Here is a 23,874-nt window from a genome sequence, read left to right on the forward strand (position 1 = left end):
TCAGATCTTATTAATCATATGAAATGGTGCATATGATGGTCACTGTAATGACATCCCATCATCTAAAATCAGTCTTTCCTTAAATGCATCTTCCATTACTCTGTGATTTTCTTTCCACAACTGTACTTCTGTTTCATATTTTAATAGCATGTTATTATTTTATTACAGCCCCCTTTTCCCACTGCTGTAATTTTTAAGATTCTGAGTAAATAATTAGATTTTTTTTTTTTTACTAAAGACAGTGGGATATTTGCAGACTGTGTTTTAACTCTTTTGCAAACTCAATTAAAGCCAACACAGTTATCCATCTGTATTTTAGTTCCTGACTTGTCCCATTTATCCTTATTACTGTAGCCATAATTGATTTCATGTTACATCAGTCATCTGGATCAATTATAATTAAATAAGCAGTTACTTGTTTTTGGATGTTTGCAACAGTTAAGAGCCAAATAAATGTTTCTCTCTGGTGCTAGTAAGATCATAATTTTTTATTATTATGATCAGATTAGGTTTTTTCACATACTACTGTGAGCAAAGAATCATGACTGGACTTTCTGAAAGTGAGTTATTTTTAAAAGAAAATAACAAATGAGTAAGATCTTTTATAATCGACTGATCCACTTAAATGCTACTCGTCTCAAACATTGTTTATAACATCATTCTCATAGGTGTTTTCTACAGTAATTGGTGTGGACTAAAGGAATATCATAGAGTTATGCTTATGTTCTTAGAAACTGTGGCCTGTGCTTATATGGATGAAGGCTGCATAGAAGTTATGTTTCACTCCTAGGCCTGAAGAAGCCTTACAGACAGTAATTTGACTAGCTATGCTCCGTAGGGCCACTGAAATAGACCCACTGTAAGATGTTGCCCATTTTAATAAGTCTTCTGCTTAAGTAAGCATCTTAAAGATATTTCCATAAACCTGTTTCATCACAGTGTAGCTGTGCGTTAGCCAATTTCTGCCTTTAAACCTTAAAGCAAAAATAAGAGCCTGCTTTGAGATCCCTTTACTCAATCCCTTGAATATGCACGGGCACAATGTAACATCAGTTTGGATGATTCAGATCTTGAATTTTGGGGCTCTTTAAAGGCCCCAAATTTAAATATAGAATCTGCAGCTCATTAGCCCATATTGAGCTATACTGTCACAGACAATTTTTAGCATTACTGTACACATTACTGTACGTGTTTTCTCTGCCCAAGTCAGAATGAACTCTTGAGTATACTGCCATATTATTAATGTTATGGTAAATGGTAAATGGCCTGTATTTATATATAGCGCTTTACTAGTCCCTAAGGACCCCAAAGCGCTTTACATATCCAGTCATCCACCCATTCACACACACATTCACACACTGGTGATGGCAAGCTACATTGTAGCCACAGCCACCCTGGGGCGCACTGACAGAGGCGAGGCTGCCGGACACTGACGCCACCAGGCCCTCTGACCACCACCAGTAAGCAACGGGTGTTGCCCAAGGACACAACGACCGAGACTGTCCAAGCCGGGGCTCGAACTGGCAACCTTCCGATTACAAGGCGAACTCCCAACTCTTGAGCCACGATCGCCCACAATCAAGTGTACATAATGTCAAGTGTACATAATGTTATGTACCAAGATACTAAAAATACATCCCAGTACTGAACGCAAATGATCATATTTTTAGACTATCAGAAAGTCTTTCTTTATATAGCTTTTTTTTCAGAGCACTCATAACGTCATCAAAACCACATAGGATTTTCAGAGCTGAAAAACACAATTAAACTGTATTTTTTTTTTAAAAAAGGCCAAGAAAACAAGAGACCAGTCCCAGTTGTTTGCGTTAGGGCTCCCTCTAGTGGAACTTGTGGGGTTCTATATGCAAACTATTTTTACCTTGTTTTTACATGACTGAGTGGAACTTACAAGACAACAAAACATGTGGTCCACATTTATTTATTTATTATTTTCCAAAATGCACAAATTAGAAGAAGAGACACACAATCTAGCATTTTCATAAAACCATCATAAAACATTAACTACAGAGCTGTGTGATTACATAACGCAGGCGTGAGCTTAAAAACTCCAAATGTATAAAAGATAGATACTTAAAAAAATTGAAAGTTTATAAAAAATTTGCTTAAAAGTGAATATGAAAATTGGTAAAACATCTTTAAAAAGTAATAGAAATTTTGACATCAATAGCCTATGCACTTTAGTTCAAGGAGTTTGATTTCAGGCATAATTATTACCAGTTTACACTGACATATATTATTTTAATATTCCTATCTTACATGGCACGCCCTTTTAAGATCAAAATCACTTACTTTCTGGTTCCCTGACAAATCTCACTGGCTTCACCAGCGCTCTCTCAACAAAGTCTTGTTAAATTTTATGAGCACACATCACAAACACAGATCCCCTCTAATCAACCATCCGAAAAACCTTCACATATAAAAATACAAAGACCATAGTACCGCAGCCATCAGAGAATAATGGTAACCTCTCTCCTCTTTAACACCACCTTAACATTATTACCACAATAAGCAGCTTTAAAAAGAGGTGATGTGAAACAGACATCTTTGGGTTTGATTTGGGGAATGTGATAAACACATAAAACTGGTTAAAAAGGTGTAAAGTTAACCAACACCTGGGAAATAAAACCACGAGGTCCTGAATTAAGTCAGAATGATTAAAAAAAAATCAATATCAAAAATACTCTCAAGTAAATAAATCTTGTGCATAAATATCAACAGACTATTGAAGTGTTATATTTTGTAGCACCAATGAGCTAGTTGATGCAAGGACACTTACCCACGAGAGGGGTGGCTTCAGTTATTCCAAATGACTGTGATGGTCACACAAAACGATGCTACTGTGAAACACCTATGGTACAATGAAAACACGCTGCTCTATGAGCCGACTTATATAAAACTGATATGGAATTACAGAACGAGTGCATAACAATTGAACGTATAGTGAAATGCGGTGAACAGTTTGGATTTGTCAAAACAGTGCTGACAACTGGATTATTGCAAAACTAGAACGAAATCCATTCAATGTTCAGTTTCACACTTTTCCAACCACCACTGGGATTAAAGTAAGACCACTGTGTACAATAAGCAATGAGTAACAATGGTGCGAGCTCTCACGTAATTATCTGCACATAATTAAATTATTCAGGGTGAAAACAAACGCACAAACAAACTTGATGTTTCCTTTAAGTACAATAGATGAATAAACATCTGTGGATTGGCTGTGTAGCTGAGCTGTAGGCGTGTGGTTTACTTTAGTTCACCAGCAGGAGGAGAGGAGCCCAAGAGCGGAGACTTGGGGGAAACCTGGACAAGTAAAAAAGTTTTAAAAAAAAAGTAAAAAAACAAAAAAAACCAAATTATAGTTTAGAACTTTTTATCAAATCATGGTTAATCCATCCATCCATCCATCCATCCATCCATCCATCAGGGTACACCAAGGTAAGCCAGCTGAAAGATGTAGTCTCCCCAATGTGTCCTAGGTTGCCCTGGGGCTTTTCCCCATGCCCAAAGTACTTTGGAAGGAGTAGCAACTCTACTCTGAGCCCCTCCTGGATGACCAAGCTCATTTTACCTCTAAGAGATAACCCACCACCCTTCATAGGAAACTCATTTCTATCAATCCTTATCAATCCTATCAATTTCTACTGCTTGCATCTATGTTCTCCTTTTTTCAGTCACTTCCCACAGCTCAAATAGTTTCACCAGATCAGTGTACATCGCTGCCACTACAGCAATAACCCATTTGTCAATCTCCTGCTTCACTCTCTCTGAACCCATGAACCTAACACTGGGAAGAAATTAACATTTTGTGAAGTTAAAATCACAGCTACTGCCAATCCAAGAAAAATCTCAGGTTTTGATCCTTTTACTGTTTAAGTGCATCATATTTCCCCTGTATTTCCTCTTCCAGGAGTGGTTTCTGTTCATGTAAAGGACCTCTTGATCACTACATTTACATGCACATTAATATTACACTACCATTTTAAATACAAAATATATTATATTTGAGTATGTGTCATTGAAACCACACATCCTGTTTGTATATTCAGAATTAATCCCACTGAAGCATGTTCTTGTTAAGACATGGAATTACTCATATGTTAGGGGCATTCTTTAGACACTGAACTGTCTCCTGGGCCTTCTGTTCACTAGGTGACTCTGCTTTGTTTTGATCATGCTGTGCTTTGTCCTGAAAGAGCTGACTGAGAGTAATTACCTGGATGAGCAACACAGGGCCAGGTGTGCTCAGGCTATGACTAACTGGTTGAGCTACAGCTTGGTCCTTGCGTTCCCTTCTTTTGCTTTCAACATACATTACCAGTCATCCAAACATACACATTAACATTACATGTAATCACACATTCCTGATAGTTAATTACAGTTTTTCAAACATCCCTTTGTTAGTACTTGTTGTAGTTTATTAGCCAGGTTGTGAAATAAAATACATAAAGCACATCTGGAATTTGTCCATCACTTGGGGGTTTATATACTAGTTTATGACACATCTTGCCTGTTTACGGTCAGCTTTGTGTTATACACAAACTAATAACCAGCTGAGAGGCTGGGATAGTGATTCATACCTGAAAGACGAGTGCAGATGGTTGGTAGGATAGAGAAACATGAGCAGACTCATGTCTGCATGTTTCAGCAATGTGCTGTCACTTTAGGAAACTTAAAAAATAAACTTAAAAGAATGAGTGAAGTTTAGGTTTTGTTGGGGAGCAGGCAGAAGTCAAATTATATGACAAAGTTATGCATCTCTCGTTCTGTTTAGCCAAAGAGCTGCACAAACATACACCATAAAGCTCACATTAGGTGAGAATGTGTACTTATTCTAAGGCAGTGACTTGTTTGACAGCTGCAAGCTGGTGGGTAATTGGTTTCTGGCTTAAACAGATTTGCTTGTTTGCTATTTTTGCTCAACCCAAAGCCAACTTTAATTTCTGTAGGTATGCCGTAAACCATATGCAACTCTTGCATATCAACATGTGTTTGAGAACACGCAAACATTGCAACACTGCCCAGATGTGGGAAGGAGGCTTATTTTAAAGAAACTGGTTGGAGGAATAATTGACCGAGGATGTGTTTGCATGGCTCAATATGTGACAAAATCCAGTTTGGATGGGTTGCATGCAAACAAGAATATTATATAATTATCCGTGTGTTATTAGCCATAGAAAGTGGCAATCACTTCCGTGACACATTTCTTGGATTGTTGAATGTTGGTGTGAAAGGGATACTTTGTGTCTTAGCAGCATGTTTAGATACTCACAGGGGATGGAGGCTTTGCAAAGTTGAGGTGAGCGTACAGAAGCACAGCGATGTCATTCTGACTGGCTTCAAGGGCAATGGACAGAGCAGTGCTGCCATCCTGTTTAATACAATGAGAAAATGTTGGTGAGATGCTGGTTTTGGGAAGGAGTCCGCCTAACCACAGACCAAACTGGAATTCTTACATTATCGGTTAGAGTGGCATCACATCCTGGCACTGATAGCAGCTGACGCACAATGTCCACATGACCATGTTCACAGGCACACATGAGTGCAGTGGAGCCGTCGTCATCGCGGATGTTAACTTGTGCCCCGCAGGACAGCAGCGCTCGCACCATGTCCCCTCTACCATGACTGACTGCCAGCATCAGCGCTGTCTGTCCAGCCTACAAAACACACATTGTTTAAAATTACTGTTACCCTAATTTTTTAACCAAACTGTGGACACATTGAGACTGCATTTGTGCAGCAGATACATTTTGAGCAAAGTTCTTAAAATCACTTGTAAGAAGACGGTCTAGTTTCTAGAGCAATTGCAATGTGATTGCTAACAGAATTCAAACCAGATGAGCAAATGAGACTGGCTTCATAAAAATGCACAGCTTTTATCCCCTGTTGTCATATCCCACATTGTTCCAAATTTAATTAGTTAGAGCGGCTTTTACTGAGTGAGTGTAAGGAAAGTAACAAAGACTGTAATCACTGGTCTCATGTATGTCACTGGCTTTTGCTACCTGCACTATGCCCAAGGTGGTAAATTGCACATCCACACAAAATCACAAATAAAAAGTTTCAAATAAAGACTGAAAATTCTAATAACTGGGTACAACTGGTGCAAGAAATATTTTCCAGATATTTGTCAGTTTCATAAGAAACATGTAGCTCAGAGAAAAAATGTCCCTGTTAATGGATGTATTCCTCTGAAAGCCAAATGATAATCAGATGCTTACTGTCTTAAAGGTGGAATAAACAGAAAAATACAGAAACTTCAGCTCATTGTATTTCCTTGGGAAATTGGATTAAAATAAAATATGTCCTTTACATGCTAAATGCCTCCCAGGGTTAGTATCGTGCACCACATTTTCCTTGACAAAGAAATACTTCAATAAAACACACATTTAGTTTGTTGGGATCTGGTTACCACTTCTTGTTTGGGTAACAACCAGTGGGAGGCTATGAAAGTTTTACAGTATTGTACTTTTCTAACTGTCCACACAGTGTCGCTGTTGGGACAACTTTTGTGAAGCACTTGGCCATGGGTCAGCTGTCTACAAAGTTTTTACTCTTGTACTTTTTGTAATGATTACAGTTTTTGAAACATAAGACATTTTATGCAGTCCTAGTCCTGCACTAATGCGTGACAATGGGGGATTTTTGTGTGTGTGTGGAGACGCAGTAAAAACTAATGAGCAGTAGAGGGCGCACCTGGCTGGCCTTGGCATTGACATCCCCTGTGCGCAGCAGCTGCAGGACAGTTTGAAGGTCACTGTCGGAGTGGAAGGCAGCCAGAGCCGTCAGCATGATTGCCGTGTAGCCTGCCTTGTTCTGCTTGTCAGCGTTACACAAGCCTGTCAGGTAAAGAGGCCAATCAATTTGACAGGTGATATAACAGCAGCACAACAAAGTAAAAGGGATCGTTGCCATACCACTGTATGAGATAAATATCTCAAGAGTGAGTCTGTATTTTAATATGCTACCACTAATAATTTAATATGACTTCTTACTTAAATTGTAGAGATTATCATAATAAAAAATAACCATAAGACTTTACTTTGACTCTTCAGTCTTATGAGATTTTACTTCGCTTAATATCCAATTTTTCTCCAGCGCCTCTGTTGTTTTCTCATAAAAGCACAGAACTCACCAGTGTCCAGCAGAAGTTTCACCACGGGGAAGTTGGAGTGGGAGACAGTGTAGTGAAGGGCTGTGTTCCCGTTGCCATCAGCCATATTTATGACAAACTCCAGCAGCTGAGGGGAGATTGAGGCGAAAGTGTCCATGTAGGCCTTGACAACAGCTGTGTCGGCCGTTTTGTGGCAGGACACACGTAGCCACTCTTGCAGCACTGTGGTGTAAGCTGCCCTCTGAGATCAGACACAATGAGGACTGTTAAGGCAAATAAACATTTGACAGATGGCTGGAGAAATGCAAGAGCAACGACGACATCAAAAATGTGAAACCAAACCTCAGGAGAAGCCTTGAGTTAATGTGTTGTTTGATCTTTCAGTACTTGCAAAAATTATGAAACCAAAGTCAAGAATTTTCTTATTTTAACTTAGTCTTATTCCAGACATGGGGTGCAACAATCCAGTGTAGTCTTAGTGCCGTTCCCAAACCAGGATAAATGGGAAGGGCATCCGGCATAAACTCTTTCCTGAATCAAACATGCAGATAATCAAACATCTTAAGCTATGCTTTAGTAAATATTTAGAGTTGGCAAACTAAAGTAAAATATATTCTAAATTAAATTATTGAGTGTGCACAGTTTGTGGGTAGCTGTGCCTCCTTGTTTGAGGTTGGTCTATGTCATTTATTTTAAAAGTGAACCTTCTGAATTTCCTAGAAAGAAGTAACGACAGGAGAAATGTGAAGAAATGTGGAGAAATGTGAATTAGACTCAACACGTACTGCTCCTTGTTGGCTGAAGGCATTAGGTTCCCCCAGGGCTTTCTGCAGGGCATGCAGAGCTAACATCAGGCTGTCACTCAGCTCCAGTCTGTGGCAGATAAGGACACAACATCACTCTCAGATGTTCATAGATCCTTTAATCCTCACAGACAGACTCTGTGCACACTTACCTGACTTGTTTTGAAGGCGCTGTCGCAGTCTCATTTGAAATACGTTCATCTGCTGGTTTGCACTCTGACTGGATGCTGTACCGCTGCTGGGTGTTATCACTGATTTTAGTGAGGCCAGGTGATGAAGAACAGGTAAGTGAAGCCTTCTGCTCAGGAGTGGATTCAGTGCTAACTGGTGTGGAGGTGACCTGTTTGTGCTTTTCTGATGATTGTTTGACAGTCTCAGAATCATTTGATGAACATGGAGGAGGTATGGCGTGGTCTGATGCTGGTGGCTGTGAGGCACATTTTTGCACCACAGTGTCTGTCGCTGGTGACTGAGGTGCTTTGTTTGATGGCATTGTGTCTACAGCTGCAGACTGGCTGGGACTTGAGTCTGGAATGGCAGCTGGTAGTTTGACAGCATTTTGCTGAGGTACACTGGTGCTTTCTTCTTGTTTGGAATCCTTGTTGTGTATTGTCTGCTGGTGCTGGACTGTAGACTCTGGAAGTTTTTCTCTGGCTTCATGATATTCACTAGAGTCACTCCCCTCATCTGAGCTCTCACTGCTGCTATCTTCTGAGGATGTGGACTCGTAGCTGTAAGACAAGAACAATTTTCAGTCTTTGCAGGTGACACAGGGAGTACATTTCTGCTTCTTCTTTTACCTTTTTATTTAACCTTATGCTGACAACATTCCCTTGACACAGTACTCAGTGGATGAAAATGGCCAACTGCTGCTATGCAAAAACTAATACTTACCCTCCATTGACTCCAATAAACTGTAGGTTTTTCTTCGTAGAGGGTGAGCCTGGTTCACCTTCTGCTTTCCGCTTCATAATTGATCTCAGAGACAATTGGGGAGATGAAGCTAGAAAAGATACCAGTAATTATTCGTACAGTGGGAACATGATGTGGTCAGAAGACACTAGTTTAAAAATCACATACCTGTCTTAGGTAAGCCTTCTTGTGATTGGATAGACTCATTTGCTTCTTCCTTATTATGCACAATCCGATCATCAGATGCAACAGCAATGGCAGGATTAGCTACAGGTACTGAGGTGGACAACCTGCTCTTCAAGACATCGCGTACCTGCTTAGAGCTGACTGCAATCGGCAACTCAACTGGAGCATCTGAGGGAGAGAGACAAACAACATTTCAAAGCTAACTAATCAGTCTTTTTGTGCAGTAATGCAATAAATAATTGTTATTGTAAAAATACAGTCTGATGCAGTACAATCCAGCAACAATGCAGCATTCCAAACCCCTCCAGTTAAAATTTAAATATAGAAGTATTTGCGACTTTTCAACTTTCAGTAAAAACATATATTTGAGGGTGACAGACTCAGCTTCTCAGACAATGATTAACTCTAGCCTTGGACCCCCCCCCCCCTCTCCCCCCCACCCCCCCGACACACACACACTTTTTTTTAAGAACTGATCCTTGGTGATTTTTTTCCTTTCAGTTTAGGATTAAGCATAATTTATATCTGTGAAACTTTTTGCAAAGGTTTCACAAAATGCTCTTGCATTGGACTGCATCAGACACTCCAGTTTAAGCTCATAAAGTCTCAGTAACAGACCTTCAATTCGCCCTCTGTGGTGGTCTTCCACGCCTCCAGCAGCTGGCTGAATGGGGGGGGAGCTGCAGGTCTCTGCTCGGAGCAGTGTTCCCACCTCTACCACAGTAGGCTGCTCCAGTGTGTACACCTGAATCCCTACAGTTCTCTGGTCCCTCTGGTGTCGTTGCTGTGTGAAGCTGACTAGTGTATGCAGGCTGCAGCCTTGAGGCTCCTGCCAGCCCAGGCTCGTTGCTATGACTGGATGCTCTGCCTGAGGGCCCTTCTGGACTCCTGCCACCTGCTGCTGTGCAGCCTGTAGCTCCTGCATTGTCCTCTTTAGTTGACCCTCAAGCTGACCCACTTGATTTTTGAGGACTTCTGTCTCAGGTAGCAGTCCCAGATCCTTCTCTTGAACCCAGACCCCCACATGACGACTTCCTCTTGAGTCCTCTGGTCCCACGCCAATGGTGCGCACTTCCCGCTTTGCATCTGGTCGCACTCCACTCACAATCACTGTGTCCTCAATCTCACACCCTGAGTCTTGCTTGGACCCATCAGGTGTGGTGGGGGACAGTGACCCTGCTGGCTTATTGTTGTTGCTCCCCTTTCCAGTGCTCATGTCTTCTTCAGGGATGTCAATATAGAGCTCCCCTCTGGGACGACCTCGGTTGAACCCCAGAGTGTGGCCCAGGAACTTCTGGCTCTTCAGCTGGACACTGAGCTGCCGTTTCTCCTCCTGCAGCACTGAGATTTTAACTTGGAGCACAGGTATTGTTTTCACCTGATCTTCTAGCTCCCTTATCTTTCTCAGGGCTGCAGCCATCTGCTCCCTGACATGTTGCAAGTGAGCTGGGGTTGGAGTTACTGGGGTGGACAGGCCAGAGCTCATGGGAGTGAAAGATCCACCTCCACCCTGTGACCGGTTGAAGCTGTGTGCGCTGCTGATGGAGGTGTTAGAGCCAGCTACACTGCTGTGCATGCTGCCAAGATTGGAGAATCTCCGTCCCTCTTTCTCTTCTTCCAGCTTCCTGCGAGCATCCAACAGAGTCTTCTCCACCCGGGCAGTACTGAAGCTGGGCCTTTGTGATGTATGGTAGCCTGGGGCACAGTAGGAGTAAGAGGAATGCCGGCTGTCCATGCTGGCATTGGAGCAGAGAGACTCCGTGGAGGTCCACCAGGAGCCAGCGTAGCCATAGCCACGGGGCAAAGAGCCATAGCGTGGCCGGCGTTGGACAGGCACCTTCTTGATAGTGTTCCCCTTCTCTATGTCGTTAACATATTTGAGGAAGTCTAGGTCCAGACGGTAGCCATAGGGGGTCTCCACTGAGTAGGGCGCCTCCTGTTCTTTGGCGTGCAGGGAAGGGGGGGCAGGCGGGTTGAGTTTCCCTGCAGGGGAAGGAAATAAACTTTAAACAAACGGAAATCTGCATCTAATCTTGGGTTCAGACTTCAGAAAAAAGCATCAGCTACTCCATAGTTATAAATGTACTCAGAATTCATCACCAAATTAGGCACAAAGTGGATTGTTGGAGTTCATTATGACACAATCTTACAGTTAAAATACATGCCAGTTGTGTGATAGTTTAAATCCTAACAAAAGCATTAACCTATCATCATCTTTACATTATAAGGAATTAAAAATAGAGGGCGCACCTGGGAAGCCGGGGTCCATATGCAGCACCTGTGCCATAATGCGCCTGTGGCTGCTTTTCAGACAGTCACACAAACACGCTCACCTGTAGGGAGACAAAAGTGTTGAAATTAAACACACTGTATACTAAACATTTCTATAAATAACAAAGGATTCAAGATTTCAAGAGCTTTATTGTCAATACAACAATATACACAGTATACAGCGTACTGAAATGTTGTTTCACCCCAAGCCCCCCATGGTGCATCTATAAGTATATAAAAGATATATCTCCAAGAGATATAAAACTAGGAATTACAAATAAATAATATGCTAAATTTGGTACTAATTACTAACTAAAAATACTATAATAATAACTATTCAATAAAAACTGTACAATAAACAAAGACAGAACAGAGACAATACGAAGTGGATTGTGCAGTAGGTGTTGAATACCAGGTTCAAGTTATGGTCAGGATATTGTAGACAAGACAGGACATGTGAGACATGTGCAAGATGCAAAATATGCAAATACAGTATCATTTAGATGTGTGTTCAGTAACTATGTGATTAAGTGCGCAAATAAGCATATTGCTCCCAGGTCCAGTTTGTAGTGGATTTGTGGAGGTTTTTGTTGTTTTGAGTCTTTTGGTGAGTATTTTAAGGTGTTTGTAAAAGTGGCTTTTCTTGCATTAATTATAAAGATGCAATCAATGCAGTAATACACAACTGTCTACATCCAACTAAAACCGAACAGAATCAGTATTCAAATATCTTAATATCTTAAGTTAACTGTAAAGTCTGCATGACATAGTGTGTCCAGAAATAATTACCGCTTTTGACTGCATTGCTCTCTCTGTATAATGGTCAGAAATAGCATTAGCCTTTCGTTCACTGCATTACCCGCCTGCCTCCATCCCTTATTTTATCCTTTCATTTTTTGAGCATATTGGGCCACTGTCAGTTGTATATTTGTTTCTGTTCATAGCATTCAGAGAAGAGAAGTTACAGGGGGAAAGTTTCCTGGCAGCTAATTCCAGGACAGAGATTTGCCAGTTACAGCCTTATTAGGAATCATCTGTGTGCACTTACTTCGCCTCTCACATTAGGATTTACAGACACTCTCTCTTCTTTCTCTCCTGCACTTCTTCCATCTCTGGCTTCTTCTCTATTTGTCCTTTCTTTATGCTCTTCTGCTCCAGTTTTACCCCTCTAAGCATCAGCTGATGATCAGAAGGTTTCAGCTAGTCCCTTTCTTTTCCTCTGCACACTTAGATGCTTTTTAATTCAGCCAAAAAACACAGTGAATTGCTGAGAGCTTGCATTTTACCAAAGGTAACATATGGATTTTGACTCTTTATAAACAAAAGACTAAGCCTTTCCCTCCATAGAGAGCAACACACTGCCAGCAAAAATGTAGAAACCCTAATGCCATGCCTCTGAGTTGGTGTGTGCTTGGAAAAGATTAACTTTCTAGGTCATCACTTTGTGGAAACTGTGGAAGTCTTTAAGCCATCCACAGCATTAGTCAGTTGAACATCTTTATATACTATGGCTTTGATAAGATAGGAACAGAAGTCTGCGTGCAAACCACTTTGTTTTCAAGTGCAAACTATATTTGCCTCAGTCTAAGGCTGTTTTTTGTTTTTTCTCTTCTCTAAGTTGAGCCCTCTCTCTCTCTCTCTCTCTCTCTCCATCTATCTTGTGACCCTAGCCCATGCTTGCTCGTTTGTGAAAAGTAGGACACTTGGAAACACTGACTAAATTGACATGGTATTTTTGAAGTGCTTTAGTCAGTTTAATTTCTCGATGTGATTCTGCTTATCTGTACCCTTTCATCACCCTCTCATTCCAAGATTGCCACACACTATTGGGCCGTGAAATACAGACTGCATGCAAACCCAAACCCATTTTAAGATTGGCACCATGGTGGTAAGGAAGAATCACACTGGTTAATCTAATTTAAAATGAAGCCAACTATCCTTCAGCTTACACATGAGGACTTTATGCCCCAGATATAAAATTTTAGTCAAACTTACATATGGGAAAGTGGAGAAAAAAAAGACAAAACTTGACTAGTATTGCAGAGCCTTTAAAAAAGATGAAGAATTTGGCTGCCTGCCCTCAGCCTACAGTTTAAGTGTCTGTTTATCTCCATTGAAAGTGTCAGACTGATGGTGTACAGTGTCTGGTGTACAGTGCGGTCTGGGAATGACTACATATGTGAGAAAGTGAGAGTAGGACATAGAGGCGTGGTTGCAAAAAGACAGACTGTGTGAGAGAATATGCGCACAGGGTGGAGGGCAGCACTGACAGGGGACAACCGATGAGATATAATTAGAGTATGTAGTTTTGCAACCTAACATGCCTGCCAAGCAGACTGGTTGATGTCGTCTACTCGACTTCCCTTCAAATTCCACTATATTTTTATAATTTTGCTCTGAAGAAGCAAACAAGCATAGAGAGACAGAACAGAAAAAATCAGGTTACTACGGGTAAATCATTAAAACACACATAATCAATAGCTGACTACATGGTGATGGTTATTTGTACGATTAGTCCCAGAGGAAAAAAAAAAGAAGGGTCAACCCAGACACCTGCTGATGAACATCTAATAAAAAACGTAGATGAATATCCAATAGTCCATCAACTTTATCCAGTTCACGGATGAGGCCAGAGGGCATACATCTGACATGCAAATATAAAAATCCTGTATGAGCAATGCCTAATTTCCAAAACTATAGGTACCATGGAAAAAAACTCCCAGATATAGGAGAGTAGTTTTCCCTGTGTAAAACTACCATTCATAAATAACAGCCAATTTAATGAGCAGTGATGATAATTTTTCCTTTCGTATATTTCTTTTATGATAGCCAAGGAAGCACTCCCCTGTAAGTGGTTCTTGTCCAGCCACTTCTTTGTTATTGCCTTTTTACTGGCACTAAGTAATACTTCATGGCTATATTTGCGTCAAATATACAAGTCACTTGGTAGATTACCTAAATGTATGATATCGAGAGTATAGTCAAGCTCAAAACCTATTATGAGTTTCATTTATGTTACTGTCTTTGCTCAGTAAGATTGTTTTGCTGGACAATTAGAAAACATGTGATAATGATCAGCCATTGTAATATCACATTGTATCCAGCAGTGTCCAGATTCCAGATCTGCCCCTTTGTTGATGTTTTCTTTTTGGGGTTATAAAAAAATGAATTATTAAATAAAGGTGCTGTCATTTTATTTTATTTATATAACATATCTTCACCTGTTAGTGTTGTATTTGTTCCTTGATTTGACCTTGATGTATAACGTGGAATTTTTTCCCAAGACACTGCATATATGAACAAATTCTGGGTAACAGCTTGCTGTGAATGTTGCCCTTCTATGCATCAATAAAAAATATTTATGATGCCCCCATGTAAATTGCAGGTTTCACGAAGAAGTTGAAAACTTTCGAGATCTGTATTAGCTGAAATAACAAATATGATGTATTGCCTTTCCAGGTCCAGTCTCTAAACTTCAAGTCCGAATTATAGTCGTTTAAAATCTTCACCATATTCCAAAAATCTTAAGAAGTTATTCCTCTTACATTAATTAAACAATATATTTAACAATACTTCTGTCAGATCACTTAATTTATTTAGGTACTTGTTTATCTCACCTACCACAGATTGTAGGGCGACACTCAACTGGCTTAATTCTTAACCTTTCCATTTTTGCACCATACCCACTGTTGCACCAGCAGAATGAATACTGTAACTGTGTTGCTCTACAATAGTCCTTCAACCATGGCAGGAACATTCCACCTTTTTCAAATCCTACCTGTAGTATTTTAAATTGTACTCTAGACTTATTACCCTGCCCTATCCTACAGGTATTCATTTCCATTTATTAATCTGTTTTATTAATATCTCTGCTGGTACAGACTAGAAAAGGAATAGCAGAAGAAATAAAATCTAATTTTCACAATTTCTACTTTATTATACAAATTAAGGGAGCACATCGTTCACGGTCTACTTTTATTTCTTTTAGCATAAAACAATAATTTCAATTTGATGTTGTTTAGATTCTCTTGTATAGTGATATCTAGGTATATAATACTATTTTTTTCTGCTGAGTTTATAAAATTAGCGTTGATAAAATATAGTTTTATAAACACATATTTTGGGTCTAGTGTATGTTTAATTTGCATCATGAATAAAAACTTGTTTTATCCCTGTAAGTAAATTTACTGTTATTCCAATGTGTTTTCTAATTACTTGAGCAAGAAGCCCTATAAATAATGCAAAGTGCAAAATGTAAAGTGGGGCTTAAGGGACACCCTTGACGGCGTACTCGTTTCTAACTAATTACCCTGAACAAATTCCAAAATTCTGAAATCTTCTTATTTAAACTGATTATTTTCCACTATCAGGCGACCTGTTTAAACAGAGTTCCTTTGAGATGACATCTGAACAGAAACCAGCGTTTGCCCTTCCCCAGCCAACTCTCCCCAGCCAGCCTCCATCTAGGACACATGGTTTGCCCCCATTACTCCCCCCTACCTCCTTTATAGAGCTGCATACCATGCTAGAGGAAGCTAGCATGGTCTGGTCTCTCCCCTCTATTCCCTGCTATTAAGATTAAGACAACCCCTGGGGGGGTAAGATGCAGGTCATCCAGCACAAATTACGAGTCTGTGGTATGTCCTGTAGGATGTCACGAGAGTAACTGCATAATGCTGTAGCTTAATTGACTTCTCGTACTCACCACTGAAAAAGATTTTTTCCTCTATGTGCATGAAAAGTTTCGGGTTTACTCCTTTCTATGCAGACCAAACTTCAGCATGGTATTAAAAGGGTTAAAACTCGGTTTGAGTTACAGTGTGGATAAACATTCCCTCAGAAGACTGAGACCACCGTGATGAGTAATTTTAAAATGCCAAGTTTCATTTCAAGGTCTGTTCTCCCTAGTTTATCAAACTCATTGCTTCCATTCATTGAGTCACCTTATTATTATTGCCATTACAAAGGATTAAACCTCAGTACTGCTAAGTCAAAAATACCGCCGCTCTTTCCACCACCCAGAGACGATCTTTATGGAGTTTTCCATTGCACTGCTGACTCTCAGCCTTTGGTGATTGCGATTTTGCTCAAGCTTGGGAATGGTTTGTGAATTAGGAAAAGAGGGATTTATTTTCTACTTCATACCAGCTGCTTGCGCTGCGAGGACGGGATCTCTCCTCCCCTGGCCCCTTGCCTCTCCCTTCCTTTTCTTGCTCTCTTACAGTCAGCACCTGCGGGAAATAAGAATAGAGGAAACTTGAACTTTGGCTGTCACTGCCTTTGACTGTATCAGTTAGTAGTCCAGAAAAATGACAATAACTGGGATATATGCAGGAATAGTTTTCAGGGGACATCAGTAAAATCGTGGAAAGGGTGTGCAGCTCTGCTGACACAGAGATAAACAGAGATTCATAACAGGTGGGCATGACGTGAGGGTAAACAGGTTGCAAAGCAGGAAACAAACATTTCAAAACAGAACACACATCCAGTGTGTCAATGTTTTTGACTCACACACCGGATGTGAACAACATACCCCCATAAGATGCAAATCACACACTGATTGTTGCACAATATAAGTGAAGCCTGAACCATGTGCAAGTTCTCCTCTCACAGCTTTCTAGAAATAATTTCCCCCACCCCATTCCAGTTCAAGGCTCTCTAATCAATTCAAGGTTGGGAGCGGGAACCTCCCTGCCATGTGATTGGGCAATGTGTCAGTTTTCTAACACTCCCAAATCCAGTGGCACACACAAACACCCCCACCCTCTGGATTAGTGGGAACCTGTCTGTATCACCTAAGGCTAGACTGATTTCATGAGCCTTATGATGTATTTCCTTCAACACAGTCTTAACTACTGTGAGAGTGTCAACCAGACATGCTGCATGACAGCGTCTGCTGCCGATTCTCCTACTTTGGCTCCAGCAGCACAGAGTCAGGCTGCTGTGAAAGTGCGGTCGACATTTTGTCTGGAGTTCTCAGAGCCTAAAAAACGACGAGTGACCTTTGCGTCATATCATAACAAGGCTTGCCGTTGTTCTGTCCATTGTTTCATTGTGTTGCCATGCCAATACCACTGAGGGTATTGGTGGGAGAGAAACATCTTTTAGACTAGAACTACAGCCAAATCACAAAGAGCCATTCATTCAGGCCCTAGCTCCACAGCTGGTTCTAATAGAAATCAAGGAGGGGCATCTCTGAGAAAAAGAGAGGGAGCGGTAGACAGAGTATGGACGAGTGTGTGGTAAGGAAATTTGCCTCAAAACAAACAAACAGTTGGTGAAGACCTGTTATGGACCCACACACTGACAGAAAGTGGAAACACAAGACGCAGGACTTGCACTGAGTGACTGATATCTAAATCTAAACAGGCTCCAAAGTTAACAAAACTAGATGTATGTGTTGATGACTGTGAATAATACCAAAGTAAAAACATATTATGAATACATTGCCACCTTAGTTATGGGACCTCATTTATCAAATCCAAAAGCTACTCGCAAACAATGAGATCAAAGACAGCGGCGCATGTCGGGCTGTTATAACTGTGCGTTTGGCGTGGATGGCAAATACCAAACATTACAGAGGAGACAAGCTGAACTCCCATGGACTCCCACAGAACACAGATGAAAACACACATACCCCCTAAACACACCAACACTGTCTGAAGCCTGATGACTCCCATAAATCAACAAACACAGTTGAAGATATTACTTTGATTTATTCAAGTAAGGGCAAAGATGATATGAAAGCCCAGTGATTTAGCTGCTTTTAATTCATCTGAAAGGTTTTAGCTCCCAAAGAAAAGCTCTCAGAACGGCAGTTTACGTGCCGCTGTCATCATACCAGGCTAATTGTCTGTTTCAAAACGGAGACCATATTTGAGGTCTGACGAAGAAAGGGTTACAGGAAAGGGAGCTTCATCTTTCTATTCCCCAAGGACGCAAAAACAACTCAGTCACTTCCTCCCAGCCCAGGAGAAAGAGTAACAAGGAGAAAGAGAGCATAAACGAAAAAAAGGGGGGTAGCAGCGGTAGGAGAGGGAGAAAGGAGTACAGTGAGAGAGGGAGGGTGGGACAGAAAAGAGGGGAAATGTGAGGAAAGACAGGCAAACTGTAAAAGGAGGGGGAAGAAAGTTTTAGATGGAAACTTCTGAAATGAGAAGAACATGCCTGTTCTCAGATTTGGACTCCACCAGAATGAATCATGCTGACACTAGAATGAGTGCTGCTACTAACGCAGGACAAACATCTACAGATCAGACAGAGGGGCCGCAGAGCGCTCCTCACAATGAGTAAATAACGATTCAAGAGGACCTCTCCTCATAATCCCACATGGCTCCACCTAGAAGATTACCATCATTTGTACATTCCTCTCCTAAAATAGAGAGAAAAAAAAGAGAATCCCTAAGACAAGTAGTACTTTGTTGCACTAAATAAAGCTTATTGTTGTTCAGAGTTGTTGTTTTTTTCAGGGTAACAGGCCACAGACCTCAAAAAAGATGTGCTGAAGGCTTTTAAATGTCACATAAAGATGCTGCTGTATTTACTGAGACTTCTTTGTCTTCCTCCTCATTCTGCAGCACAGATGGCTTCATTCAGCCAACTAGCCCTGGATGAATAATAAATCAGAAAAATTAAAACAAATCTTTCCCAAAGAGCTGAAGAATAATAAATGCAGAAGCAGCAATAGCCATTTTTCACCCAGCGTAATGTGGCTGAAGAGCATATGTCACCGCATGACAGAAAGGGCCTTCACCAAATGCGAGGCCAGATGATCTCATATCAGCATGCTCATACAGTGTGTACTCATGCTGCTGGTGGGACATGTGGTTTTTGACTAATGTAGCCATTAAATTCGGGACAGTGAAATCATAACCCAATGGGATGTCACCTCCAGGACTTCTTGCCCTTTAGGAAAAAGCCCTGTTTTTCACATTAAGGAGTGGTGATGAGAAGGAGCAGACGGCGTGGAGCTGGAGCAGTCTGGTGCTAGAGAGACTATGGCCAAAAGGAGAGGCCGGCCAGCTCACATTACTCCTGGAACAGGAGCAGAGTAAACACCCGCCTCTCCGCTATTGGTCATTGTGCTGACCTCCAACAGGAAACTGAGCAAGGGTGGGGCTGAGCGACAAGGAGCGGCACGGGGGGGGAGCCATTTGGGAGAAAATTCCTGAGCAGTTGTGGAGGTGGGGATTAAGACGGATGCTGAGCGGAGACGCAGAGAGTTGCTCTGTTTTAGAGAAACTGCGGTGGTCTGGAGAGGAGGAAACCAACAGCAGTGATTGAGAGATGGTGGAGAGCCAGTCACAGCAGTTTGAGGGTTAAAAGATCAGGTCAGCGTGTGTGAACAGATGGTACAACAGAACGCAGGAAGTCATATCAGTCCGGTTTCCATGCTAAGTTAAGCAGTTCCTTTTCGAGAATCTTATCAATTACTTCCTGATTTGGTGAAGTTGTTGATGCAACAGTTGTACAGACACAAATAAAACAAAACAGACAAGGGAAAAAATAATAATCCAATGCACTTTACACATGTTGCTTACTGGACAGCACAGTCCATCTGGCTTCTCTGGGTGATTAATAAAATAAAGGAGATCAGTCAGCTTATTCAGCAGGATAACGAATTACTGTCCCTATTAGAGAAAAAGCCAGCTTTTCACCATATGTTCACTACACTGCTCCCCCTAATCGACAGTGTTAAGTAGGAGTATTAACTCACTGTCTTGACCACAGCAGTCTCATGCTGGGTTGTATATTTAACCAACTCTAGTGCAAAACTTCCTGTTTAATATTCATGTTGTTATGGTGCATATTCACAGAGTGCTTTTTAGAAAGGAAGAATAACACATTAAAAACAAACTTCATGCATAAAATGAATAACGTCCATTAATATTATTATAGAGCCCTGTGCCATAAACCATCATTATTTCACATGACTTTATGAAAATGGTATACTGTCTTACTATAACAGGTGATTAAAAATGCAGTAAAACTTCTCTGAAAGGCTCATCTGTGGTTAAAAAAAAAAAAATCCAAGAAAGTGATAAACAGTCTCACACAGGTTCAGGGTGTAATTTCATTAGCCTTGCTAAACAATTTAAACGCCCGGCGTGTGGCCCAGTGTGCAAATGGGGTTTATGGGCCCTGCATTCCTCCACTGCACCCCCGGATCCAAACACTGTAATGAAACAATCACATTCCAGCTCAGAAAAAAAAGAATCTGCTTAAGGAGACTCCAGCTGCTGACAAACCTGGACACAGATCCATAAAATGCAGTCTGGGGGACTCCCTTAGAGTGGGTTTTCTCTTTTACTGCACTTACACTCAACATATCTCAAATTAACAAGCAAATATTTAGTTAGCAGTCCTCTTAGCTGAAACTAAACCACATTATTGTCTTAATAAATCCTACAATCATGAGGGCTCTGATATGTTTTTGCCTTAAACCACTGTAACAAAAGCTAATTTATCCCTAAGGTCTGTCCTTAATGCTCTTTAACTATATTATAATATATGGGTTCTGTATGACGCAACAACACCTTTTCCATGTAATAACATGACAGATGGGACAGAGACCATGTGAGCACCATGCAGCTGCTGGTAGGTGATTTAATACAGCCAGCAACCCATTACACAACAGCAGGACAGTGGTGTATTGTATGATGTAGTGTAACAGGCTGATGACTGCACTCCCACATCCTGCCAAGTTCTGCTTGCCCACCATGAAAACAACATCTGACTGAGCTATAGAAGTTTCTCAGTAAAATGACTGCATTCATAAACAAATAATATAGTAATGCAAAAATTAACAGGGAGATTCTAGTTTATTTGAGAAAGGACTCAGGTTAGAGATGTCTTTCAAGAAAAAGGAAAAAAAAAAAGAGCGAAAGGTATACATTTGGTCCACTTGCCCTGTTAATATACAACCCCATTCTTATCACTGACCACTGGCCAGCTACAGCTAACGAGACCAGCAAATATTGAGGTCAAAAAGCAGCACCGAAGAACATCTGGAAGTCATGAAAACTTGCAGCGTGCGTGGGACCCACCCTCTCCCATGAGCCCTTAAAGTTTTTAAATGAGATTTTCGTTTTTAATTAAATTATAAACTGACTGGATTGTTGCAACATTTTCTGAATTAAGCATGAGAATAAAAAAAGTTTCAAAGCCAAGTGCAAACACACCCAAAATGTCTTTCTTTCTTTTTTGTTATTTTGCTATTTTGGAAATGATGTCGCGTTTAGTTGAATACTGCGAGATTTAAGAGCCTAAAAGTTGAGCTTTCCAGGCAGCCCCCCCCCCCCCCCCCGCCCTCCACAAGCCCACCAAGACAATAATAGAGCCCTATGTAATGAATTAAAGCCGCTGTATGGAAAATGCAAAGCTTATAAACAGAAATGTTAAGAAAGCTAGGGTTGTGAGGCCAGAGTTAGTGTAACAGACGCACTCTCAGTCCCTATATGATGTAAATTATTGATAAATATTGATAAATCTGGTTAATCCCGCGCGGTGAGCCTCCAGTGATGCTGTGAACAAAAAAGAGGACGCACCGGAGAACCAATCGCGAGAGTCAAACATTCCTGCAACCGCAGATAAATACTAATATGAAATTATGAAAGCTAATTAGTCAGAAACCTTTAACAGAAATACACAACCAGCCATAAGCTACGCTAGGTGTTGGTTTTTGAGGATAAAGGACCCGTTACTTCAGAGAAGGAGCACCGGAGGGGAGAATGGGCAGGACCGACGCTTCACAAAAGAAGTCCCACTGAAAGCTCCTCGTCTGAAGCCATTTACAAAACACGCTGACAAAGACAGACCGAGCTGGTTTTCGCACAGAGGAAAGTCAACTTACTGTCTGCTCTTACCTGCCCTGCGCAAATCCTTTCTGCCGCCTCGGCCCAGGAGGAGCGCTCACTGACAGAGAGACAAAAACACCGCAGCCAAGATGCTCCGAGCCCCCTCCCGCTTCTCTTAAAGGGCACGCGGCCACCAGGCCAGGCGGTGAGCTCGCGCACTGCACGTCGGTCATCTCGCTGGAGTCTTCATATATACAGAGACATATATGAAGCTGTGCAATCGTTTGACCCTCCTTCAGTCTGAAAGTCAGATTAAAAAAGGGGGCCAAGCTATTTTAGTGATGAGGTCATTTATGATCCCACTAGCCTACATTTATTTATTTATTTTACTGTAATGGAAAATTAAAGGGTTTCTTTTAAATGGGTCTGGTTGTTTATCATATACTGAGCCGTTTATCTATGATAGATATATTAAAATGTATTAAATTTTATGTAAAAAAAAAAAAAAAAAAGTAAAAAAAAACAAATTGTGGGGAAAAAACTTTATTTATAAAAATGTGTTTGTTACTTCTAACAATATAAATGTCATTCCTTCAAGAGCAGTTTATTAGAATCAGAAAGCAGTTTATTAGAATCGGTTTAACGCCAAAATATCGATGACCAGAACTCATGTAAATAAACACAATGAAGTCAACGTGGTGATTCTCTTTTTAACGCCTTGTTACTTCTATACTCATTTTTAAAATATTAATCTAATCAAGCATCTGGCTTATGTGTGTAATAAATAAATCTTTTGTAAAGGAAACAGTTAAAATCTTTGAATTGCTGAACTTTCAAAATAAGACGCCTTGTTATAAAATAATAAGCAACGAAGTACAGTAAAGTCAGCAACTATAATCTTAAAAATCCTCACTGGTCCCCAGCTGTCACTGGTAACATTAAAGTTTACATACTGTATTCTATAATAAAATATTTTTAAACAACTTGATCACACTTTTTGGATATGAAACACTGAGCTGTGCATTTATTTAGTGCCCATTCACAACAACAGATGCTTTAAATGCAACTACATATTAAGTTTCAAGTTTAATCCTGAAGTGTAGCAAACTGGAGATACAACTGAAAAATCTAAAATACATTCAATCAAAGCCATTATATTATCAAATCAAGAACCGCTGAGGAATCCCAATAAACGTCCTCAAACAACCTCTTTAGAGATCCATGGACATCAAAAATTGTTGGTGGAAGGACACTGAGTATCTTTGAGAAATTTCATACCCAACAAAAAGACTGGCAGAAACAACCATAAAAGTCCCTGCAAGAGGATGTCACCAAATAAACAAATACAAATAAATTAAAAAAATATAATCATGATGGTACAGTAACCCTTGTGAATGTGCAGTAAATATGTGACGAAATAATTATTCTTAATTATAACTGTTAATTTTAAGTTATAACATCTGAAAAAGAATAGTCTACAACATTCAAAAGTGTTGAGATTCATAACTAAAATTAATACATGCAAATTTAGTAATAATTACTTGCAAACCTTGTGTATGTTTCATGTAGAAACAGGAATGTAGAAATGCCACTATGTTACTGTCGTAGCCCCGTTGTTAGTGTAGGTTTTTGTAGTATCACTGTGGTCTATGGGTATTAAAGATGCTTCCCATACCATAATATGATACTGACTGCTGAAAAGTGATTAGATTTCCAGTAACAAAACTGTTAATGTGAAACAGTGTTAAAAATTAGTAGTAATCACATTCCT

At 40.5% G+C, this 23,874-nt stretch overlaps 1 protein-coding gene across 1 annotated transcript; it reads right to left on the minus strand.

The window, feature by feature from the left end:
* Positions 1-1,933: 1,933 nt before the first annotated feature.
* On the minus strand, positions 1,934-22,304 carry kank2 (KN motif and ankyrin repeat domains 2). Its single transcript, XM_085156229.1, has 13 exons — positions 22,173-22,304; positions 16,453-16,538; positions 11,287-11,369; positions 9,655-11,019; positions 9,019-9,204; positions 8,833-8,941; positions 8,091-8,669; positions 7,921-8,008; positions 7,157-7,376; positions 6,718-6,860; positions 5,478-5,678; positions 5,294-5,392; positions 1,934-3,324 (listed from the first exon to the last, which is right to left on the minus strand). Exons 3-13 carry the CDS (start codon positions 11,321-11,323, stop codon positions 3,268-3,270), a joined length of 3,084 nt encoding a protein of 1,027 aa, XP_085012355.1. The 5' UTR covers positions 11,324-11,369; positions 16,453-16,538; positions 22,173-22,304; the 3' UTR covers positions 1,934-3,267.
* Between the last annotated feature and the right edge of the window lie 1,570 nt (positions 22,305-23,874).

Source organism: Neolamprologus multifasciatus, chromosome 4 (assembly GCF_963576455.1).
Source record: "Neolamprologus multifasciatus chromosome 4, fNeoMul1.2, whole genome shotgun sequence".
Classification (NCBI taxonomy): domain Eukaryota; kingdom Metazoa; phylum Chordata; class Actinopteri; order Cichliformes; family Cichlidae; genus Neolamprologus; species Neolamprologus multifasciatus.

What these genes read in the sequence shown, in the direction of transcription:
- kank2 (XM_085156229.1), bottom strand. Translation starts at nt 11,323, where the DNA reads ATGGCACAGGTGCTGCATATGGACCCCGGCTTCCCAG. An exon ending in CCACAGAGGGCGAATTGAAG is followed by an intron (nt 9,205 to 9,654) that starts GTCTGTTACTGA and finishes TCTCTCCCTCAG; the next exon opens with ATGCTCCAGTTGAGTTGCCG. An exon ending in AGAAGGCTTACCTAAGACAG is followed by an intron (nt 8,942 to 9,018) that starts GTATGTGATTTT and finishes TATCTTTTCTAG; the next exon opens with CTTCATCTCCCCAATTGTCT.